The 8,739-nt window shown below is 52.5% G+C and overlaps 1 protein-coding gene across 4 annotated transcripts; it reads left to right on the top strand.

The window, feature by feature from the left end:
- Nucleotides 1–2,032: 2,032 nt before the first annotated feature.
- Nucleotides 2,033–4,952, top strand: LOC137757355 (protein ARMCX6-like). Of its 4 annotated transcripts, none has more exons than XM_068534072.1 (4): nt 2,033–2,144; nt 2,461–2,539; nt 2,872–2,987; nt 3,303–4,952. In XM_068534072.1, the coding sequence occupies exon 4, from the start codon at nt 3,450–3,452 to the stop codon at nt 4,344–4,346; it is 897 nt and encodes a 298-aa protein (XP_068390173.1). In that variant the 5' UTR covers nt 2,033–2,144; nt 2,461–2,539; nt 2,872–2,987; nt 3,303–3,449; the 3' UTR covers nt 4,347–4,952. The 4 variants fall into 4 exon arrangements, with proteins under 4 accessions (XP_068390173.1, XP_068390171.1, XP_068390172.1 ...); XM_068534070.1 differs by having other exon boundaries at nt 2,872–2,993; XM_068534071.1 differs by having other exon boundaries at nt 2,461–2,551; nt 2,872–2,993.
- The last annotated feature ends 3,787 nt before the right edge of the window (nt 4,953–8,739 follow it).

Here is an 8,739-nt window from a genome sequence, read left to right as displayed (position 1 = left end):
CAGCCTGGGAGAATGGTGGTCAGGGGTTATACATTGGAATAATTGAAAAATATACCAAAGGGGAGAGATATTTTTTACTAATGAGGAGCGGTAAGAGTGGAGCTTTTGTCCTTGAAGCCTGGCTGAGTTGTGAGAATGAGTTCTTATTGGAAAGCCACGTCAATGACACTGAAGCACCTGCCTCTTTTAAGCTTTACATACTTCTTAGTTCTTTCTAATGTATATATTCAAAATAAATAAAAGCCACTTATATAAGTTCTTAGCAGCCAAAGATTGAATGATAACAGTTGAATCTGCGAGTTCTGTTAGTAAGGTTTCATAAATAGAATTCACTTGCCTCGGAGAAGCAAATAAAGGGCAACGAAAAGAACGGTGTAAGGAGATGATGGCAAAATAAATGAGGTAGGGGTTTAGAGAGATGAGCCGTAGTACTGATTTGTTTGGTCTATAAAAGTTTGAGGAAGACCAGAAAGCTGTGACATGTTCTTGACTTCTGAATTTTCACCAGCAAGGCACTCTGGGCTTCCTGGCTCACCTCCTGAAAGGGCCTCCCCCACACTGGGGCCCCTCACACAGGGAGCTTCCTGCTGGGGTGTCAGATTTCAGCGTTCTAAGAAAGAGGCTGCCTGAAGGGACTATATTTAGAGTATGACTCCCCAGCGGGGACAGCTGAATGTCTGGGGACTAAGTTCTGCATACTTTGTCCCTGAGTTCTGGGATTATTCTGAGGGGCTTGTATGGGTGGTGCAGTGAAATTGTAACAGAAGGCAGGGAATGAAAAGGACTCTTTCCCCTGGCGACTGCTTGGGATCCTGTAAACTGTGCCTTTTGTGAGAGAAAAATGACGGATCTCAAGGGTTGTTGCAGTGATTTACAGTCACCCACAGACTCTTAACTACTATTTCCACTGGAAAATGCTGGACACTAGCCGCTGCTAGGGGGACATACAGTGCACGAATGACAGATACCGGAGATATTTCACCAGTGTAATGATGAAATGAAAATTCCATCTACCAAGTCTCATTTTCATCAATGGGATAGCAGGGAATCCTCTAATTTCTGGATGATTTATGGGTTACACCATGACACTTCAGAATAGATTTAAATAAAGACCTCTGAATGAAAAGCAAGCTCATCTGTGGAGTTACTAATTTGTAAGATTCATCTGAATTTGGGGTCTGCAGAAAGTCTGTCCTTTGAAGCCAGAATGAAAGCCATCTAGCAGTCCCCTCTGACGATCTCAGTCGTGTGACCCCTAACACTAGGAGTTCATCCAGGAAGAAGGGATAGTGGTTCACTTAACTAAACTGGTCACAATTAAAGCACTGACCACTTCACTATAGATTCATTTTATCCGTCAATTTATAAATCATATTGAAAGCACACTGGCTTTGTCTGTAAGGATATGTTTTTAAATTTTAATATGCTGCTTGAAAGCTGCTATTTCCTGTGCAGTCAGAAGAAAATATTTTCAGTGTGGTATAAATTAGCTTCAATCGATGAGGCCTCCTTATTAACTAGGAAATCTTGTTATATATATGTGTATATATATATTCGTATTTTCTGGTTACAAAAGAGTGTAGTTTGAGTCAATAAAAAAAGGAAGGACCGACGAAAGCGAACATAAGTATATTAAAAATACTAACAAAAATCTCACTGCTACTTGGGCTTTTCTTCCCCGCCCCGCCGCTTAATTTTGGTGCAGAGACTGGTTGTGGGACAGGGTAGAAATTAAGAAAGAGAGGACAGGAGCTTCAGAGCCAAGGAAGGGATAAGACATTTCCCCCCAAAGAAGTATAAGTAATGATAGACCCAGGAAAAGATGCTACCCCTTCCTGTAATTAGAGAAAGGCAAATGCAAACACCAGAGAGACATGGTCACTTCTGGTTTCTGGTATTGTTACAGAGGAAAAGAGTGACAGGGCCCAGTGTGATGGGGGGAGGTACGGGGCAGGCTGGCGCCTGCCGCACTGCTTGTGGGAGTGGAAGTTAGGGGCCAGAGCTCACTGGTGACGTGGTCGTCACGTGACCAAGAGCTGCCTAGAGCAGAAGTACTGCTAGTCGCCTCCGTCTGGGTACCAGCCCCCTATCACACTGCAGGCGTGTGAGGGAAGAAGGAAAGTAGCCCCGGACCGTGCAGATCGGTATGAGCGTGGGCTCTGCTTGGAGGGAGATGGGATGGGAGAAGGCCAAGAGCGCCACGGATCCACGTTCGGGCCGATGGGGGCTGTGTCCCCTTCTCGCCTACTTTCTAAATACTGCCGCCGCCCCCCCCCCCCCGCCCCATGCCCATTTACTAGTAGAGAGAGACCTGGCGGACTTCGGGCGGCGGGTGAGGGGAGTGAATGGCTGGTACAGAGACTCCGAGGAAAGAAAGGTTCCACAATCAGGGCACTCGTGTCCCGAGTGCCGCTCCGTCCACCAAGCACTCCGTCCCCTCGGTCCCCCGTCTGTCTGCAGGTTTGTAGATCTGTTGGCCAGTAGGTCGCCGGGAAAAGTCGCGGCGAGCGAAGGACCAAAGTGCCTGGGGACCGTGCAGGTCGGTGTGAAGGTGGGATGAGCCCTGGCCCCTGGGTGGGGGTGGCGGTGGGGATGGCGCAGAGGGGGTGCTGGGATCGGTGCGGGCCGGGTCCGAGTCGCCCCCTCCCGGCCCCTTCTTTCTCCACACCCCCTCCCATTTCAGTGCAGGGAAAGGGGTGTGGCGGCCTTTGCTGGGGAAATGGCGGACGCCAAGGGGGGTGGGGCGGGGAAGCCCGCGTTAGGAAAGTCAGGAGGGGGGTGAGAAATATTTTAAACTCAAAGGCTGGAAATTCAGAAAAGCGGGTACTGGGACCTGTGTTCTCAGTGCTGATCCATCCACTACACTTTCAGTTCCCCAAAGGCGGCTGTCTTTCCATCTGTCCTTCTGCCAGACTGTCCGTCAATCACTGTGGAAGGCGCACTGACCACAGAAGACAAGAGAAGGAGAAGGAATTTACCTGACTTTGGTAGAGGTTGGTGGGAGAGACTGCCTCTGAGTCTTTGGGGGTGGGGGTGTGGTGGAGGAGGAGACTACCTGAGGGTTAGCCTCTCCTGTCACCCTCCTGGCTGTCACAGCCCAGTCCCACCTCCTGCCCTTCTCTGTAGGCCCTGGAAGAGAAATGGTGGGTCCTGAGGGTAGACAGAGGATGACAGAAAAGAACAAAGAAATAGTTGCCAAATAATCCACCTCTCTCCACCAGAACTCAAACTCCACTCTGCCTGCCTGGTGAGGCACAAATCCAGGCACAGCCCAAAGCCCTAATATTATTTTTCACCCATAGATTCATCACAAGAGAGCCTCAGGAGCCTGGGATAGGCTGAAGACGTCTCCCCTCCACCATCATTCAGGTGGAGCCTTAAGAACACTCTTCATTCGGGTGGAGCAAGGCCCTCTCCTGTCCTGCCCCCAGGCTGGCACGGACCTGAGCATGGGCCGGGCTCGGGAAGTGGGTTGGATGGCGGCAGGACTGATGATTGGGGCAGGTGCCTGCTACTGCGTTTACAAACTAACCATAGGAAGAGATGACAGTGAGAAGTTGGAGGAGGAGGAAGAGGAATGGGATGATGAACAGGAGCTGGATGAGGAAGAGCCCGAGATTTGGTTTGATTTCACAACTATGGCTCGGCCCTGGAGTGAGGATGGGGATTGGACTGAACCTGGGGCCCCTGGTGGCACCGAGGACAGGCCTTCAGGTGGGGGCAAGGCCAACCGAACACATCTGGTAAAACAGCGCCCGTTCCCTTATGAACGTAAAAATACTTGGAGTGCTCAAAGCTTTAAAAATTTCAGTTGTGTTCTTGGCCTCTCCAAGTGCCCTTTCATTCAGGGAAAAGTGTTGTTAGCTCAGCCCAGGGACACTGGTTTTTCATTTAGCCACGATACCAATAGTCATTTGGCCAGCCTCTCCATTGCTGGAAACACGATCCCTATTCCCGACCCTGCTGTTGAGGCTTTCTGTGCCCCGGATGACTTGAATGCCAGTGTTGCAAATCAGGGCCAGATTAAGATGTACATCAACGAAGTGTGTCGGGAGACTGTGTCACTTCGCTGCAACTCGTTTCTGCAGCAGGCCGGATTAAATTTGTTAATAATCATGACAGTTATTAATAACATGCTTGCCAAGTCCGTTTCAGGCCTGAAGTTTCCTTTGATACCAGAGGGAAGTGAATGTGCTGAGGGGCACGTTGTGAAACCCTTGATGGGTTTGTCTGAAAAGCCAGTCTTGGCGGGGGAGTTGCTGGGAGCCCAAATGCTGCTCTCCTTCCTGTCCCTCTTTATCAGGAACGCAAACAGACAGCTTCTCCCAGAAATCCCGGCCTCTTAAATGGCCCCCTCCAACAGGATGGGACTGATCCACCCCGAACCAAAACCCGATCAGTGAACACACACTTGTGTTCTCAATCAAAGACTCTGCAGCGGGTGCTATTGAAGATCCAGCCTTAGCCAACAGCCATATCTCTGGGTGAAAGTTACACTTGCTAAATCCAGGACCACTCTCTTGTTGGCCAGGCAGGGGTTCCCACAGAGCTCTGAGTAACCTCTTGGTTTTGCAGTCTGCAGGCAGTGCGCATTGTAAATTGCTCCCTTGCAGCCTTCTTCCTGTGGTAAAGGGATCATTTCAGCTGTGTGGTGAAAGAACAACATTTTCTAGCCTGACAAGGGATGCCTTGCCTGTGGTGGTCTCCCTGTCTAAGCTGGACCACCTTGTGGAGACCAGACCCATGCGGGAGCTTGTGCCGAAAATGCATTGGTTGCTGCGTAGGTTGAATTCTTTTTCATTTACTCTCTTTTCTTCACGAGCCTATGGATGGTAAACCTATTCAGCAAAACATGTACACTCCCCTTCTATGAGCTGTACTGACTCAGCCTCGTCCACCAAGTCTGCATTTTTATGTATCACCAATAAAGCTGTGTGCTTTAACTGGCAAAAGCGAGACATGGTACTTGTCTTTGAGTTTACAGTCTGCGTGAAGAGGAAGCCCAAAATACACGATCAGTGCTAACTAACTGGGGCATTTGCTCCTGAAAAATGTCCCCCTAGCAGTGCCCACAGGAGGCAGGGGAAGAGATGGGCTGCAGGGTTCAGGATAAGCTCCCAGAAGGGGCTGGGGGTGGGGATGGGGCAGGGGAATGGGGTGGAGGGTGGAATTAAGAAGGACTGTTGGGAGGACTAAAGGAGACAGCACCTGTGAAGCAGGCAGCACAGTGCCTGATGCAGAGGAATCCTTCCCTCGATGAAGGTGTCTTTCCTCGCCTGCTGGCCTAGAGAGGAAGGTCAGTATCCTTGAGGCTTTGCCTACACATCCTTGGGGGATGCACAATTTAGTGCACAGTTATAGCAGTAACAGTTGCTACTTGCTGAGTGCCTGCTTTGTGTTCTCTCTCCTGAGAAGCAGCTGTGAAACCTACTTCCAGGCCCCCTCCCTTCCTTGGGATGCCAAGCTCAAATTCCTGGCTGAGTGAAAAGGCTTGGCCGTTGCTTCCTCTGGGGAACCTCCTTTCTGCCCTATCCCTGGTACTTCTGTGGGATCCAGGAAGGGGACAGTGGAGGCCTCCGTGAATCCCCGAAGGGGTGGGAGGGCAGATGCTGAGGGGCGTGGCATGGCCATGGCTGGTCCATCCATCAGGAGACATATTCATGCCCTCCATCCAAGCCCCTGGCACCCCTTGGAGGAAAGGAAGAACGCAGCCCTGCACACTGAACCACTCCATGAATCTGGGCAACTCATTCCACCACCCCGTCCCAACATTTCCAGACGCCTCCCAGCAAGCCTCAGCCCCTGCATCACCAAAGCCAGGTTCCCTGCGTGTTTGTTTTTTTTTTTAAAATTAATTAATTTATTTATTTTTGGCTGTGTTGTGTCTTCGTTTCTATGCGAGGGCTTTCTCCAGTTGCGGCGAGCGGGGGCCACTCTTCATCGCGGTGCGCGGGCCTCTCGCTGTCGCGGCCTCTCCCACTGCGGAGCACAGGCTCCAGACGCACAGGCTCAGTAGCCGTGGCTCACGGGCTTAGTTGCTCCGCGGCATGCGGGATCTTCCCAGACCAGGGCTCGAACCCGTGTCCCCTGCATTGGCAGGCAGATTCTTAACCACTGCGCCACCAGGGAAGCCCTCCCTGCGTGTTTTTGATGTGTCGTGAAATGGTTCTCTTCCTCAAAGCCCTGGCTAACAGAGGGGACAAGAAGCTTCCTTTGGGCAGTGCTGCTTCTGAGCCCGGTGCCCTCTCCTGGTCTCCCTGGGATGTGACTCTGGGCCACTGCTCCCTGGGCATCAGCTGTGTACAAGTGCTCTGCCTTCTGACTGCCCTCCTCCATACAGAGCATAGTTTTATTTCAAATTTTTAGGTTTTTTCCAATGTTTTCCTCCCTTCCCCTGGAGTTTGGGGGGCAGGTGGGTTGCCACTCTCCTGCTGGTACTCATCCACCCCACAGTTTGGGCTGACTAGTAGTCATGGGTGCCTGCCAGGGACTCTGCCCCTCCCCAGGCCCTGGTGCCTTGACTGGCCAGCATGTGACTGTGGTTGCTGCGACATCACACCCCCAGCAATGTTCACCCCGCCGGGGCTTTGTTTGCTGGCTCTGGGGCCCTGTCTTGTTTTCAAAGAGCTGCTAACGTGGTCCCCCCTTTCTCCCAAGCCAGCCTCAGGTGGGCTGGGCAGTCTGTTTCCCACGCAGGATTGCCCTGCGGGCAGCCCCGCATCCACTCGTCCCAGTGGAGCCTGCTGGCCGATGGTGTCTTCAGCGACACCTTATTGCTCAGCCTCTGTGATCTCAGCCCAAAGGCAGAGCACTTCTCCTTCCTCCTGGCTCGGGGTCCCAGATTAACACGTGCTTCCCTCCCGCTCTGCACTCTGCCGAGTCCCCGTTTTGAGTCCTGCCACAGGCAGTAGGTCCACCATCTCCGAGGCAGGCATTCGGCGCTTTCAAGCCACAGCTGACTCCCATCGCAGGGAGGGCCTCGGAGACCTTCTGCCCATCTCCTGAGCAGTTCTGTCACAGGGCAGCCTGCCAGCATTGACGTGTCTCCACGGTGTGGTCTTGGCCCAAGTCAAGAGCCCCCTCTCCATTTGCTGGCACTGCCCTCCCGAAAACACTCCCTGCATGTGGAAGCGCAGGGCTCTGGTCTGCCCTTCGTTCCTCTGTTGGTTGCTGTGCCAGGGCAGGAGCCCAGTTCCCAGTTCTGCCTACTACAGGGGTGCGGAGGGGCACTTCAGCGGGGGGCGTGGGGGGGGGCGCGGGGGGCGGGGCGCACGCCTGCCAGTCAGGGCCTGATTAAGACATTCAGAGGCTTTCAGCACTGGAAAGACTAAGGTGCCGCCTCCCATGCTTAATTCAAAAATGAAACAGCAGGGGACCACCAAGCACAAAGTAACCCACCTGTCTTCTGCAACCAGATGAGTTTCTTGCCAGGTTTCCCCATGGCAAACATTAGACAAGGTCATCAAAGCTTGGGCTTGTCACACTCTGTGGGGAGGCGCCTGCCTTGATGGGGCCGCCCTAGCCGAAGCTGTCTCTTCGGTAAATCTGGAACTGCCTCCACAGACTGCCCTCCAGCTCCAGAAAGGGCCCTGGATTCCCTTCTTCTTCATCTCATTATCTTGTCTACACTTTGTGCCTGTAGGTACTGATTTCTGCACTAACTCCCAGGGCCCTCCCAGCCTGCTACCTCTCCTGGGAATTTTGTTATTTGACCCCCCACTGCACCCCTCCCTGCCATAAGTGCAGGCAAGGTTGCAGACATCCAGCTTCCCAGCTGGTACACCCAGTCTCACACACTGCATCCCCACGGGGGCCCTTAGTGCCACTCTCAGAGCAGTTTCAACCACAATCCCCTCACTTTGAAATGTCACCAGGGACAGGCACAGCCCTCACCAAGTCAGTCCCTACGCTGGGCCACCACAGCACCTTTTGGCTAAGAGTTTGACAGCTGTGTGGAGCACTGGCCCCCACCTCCTCCTAGAGGCCACCGGTTGGTCTAAGATGCGACGGGCACTGCAGCACAGTCCCGTGGGGCATCAGCCAGTCCCTTGTCTGTCCTCATGCTGCATGGGTCACCTTACACTCTGTCACTTCCCCCTTCACTTTACTCACGACCTCCTCTTCCCCTGAAGGCTCATTTTCCCTTATTGCCTCTTGCTTTTGCGTGTGGCTTAGGACGGCCTTCCCCACTTCCCAATTACAAAAGGAGTCTCCTATATGGTTTCCTAATTCTTTCATACCTTTCCACTTAAAGGGTTGTCTCAGGGATATACTTGGAATTTCCTGACTCCTTTTCCAAATGGATAACCTGCTAACCCAGCGCCACTTATCACTCCATTCTCACGGTATAATTGGTGCATTCTGGGACCGTCGTGCACCCAGCTGAGCATCCCCTCTGTGGCTTCCTGCTGTGGAATTCCTCTTGGGGCACACCCCTTTCTCCCAGGAACCCCTCACTGACTCGGGGACCCTCTGCTCACTGGGTGGCCTGTGGCAGGTGGGGTGCGTGTGTTGGCAGGGAGGGTGTGTTGGTGCCCGTGAGCAGGCGTCTGCCCCAGGTACCTTCTCAGGACGTGCTCTGGCCCACAGGAAACTTAGGAACCCCCCGCCCTGCCTGCTTTAGCCCCAAGGGAAATGGGACTGTTTTCTTCCCTCACCAAAATTGCCTCATTTTTGTGAGAGAAAGCAAGTTGGAGCACACTGTGTTGTGTATATTATTATAAACATTTTATGTAATAT

The sequence above is a fragment of the Eschrichtius robustus genome, chromosome X (genome assembly GCF_028021215.1).
Source record: "Eschrichtius robustus isolate mEscRob2 chromosome X, mEscRob2.pri, whole genome shotgun sequence".
Classification (NCBI taxonomy): Eukaryota; Metazoa; Chordata; class Mammalia; order Artiodactyla; family Eschrichtiidae; genus Eschrichtius; species Eschrichtius robustus.
This window is presented reverse-complemented; position numbering and strand designations above follow the sequence as displayed.

Bases quoted from the DNA above. Each gene is read 5' to 3' on its own strand.
- LOC137757355 (XM_068534073.1), top strand. From the start codon at position 3,450: ATGGGCCGGGCTCGGGAAGTGGGTTGGATGGCGGCAGGACTGATGATT.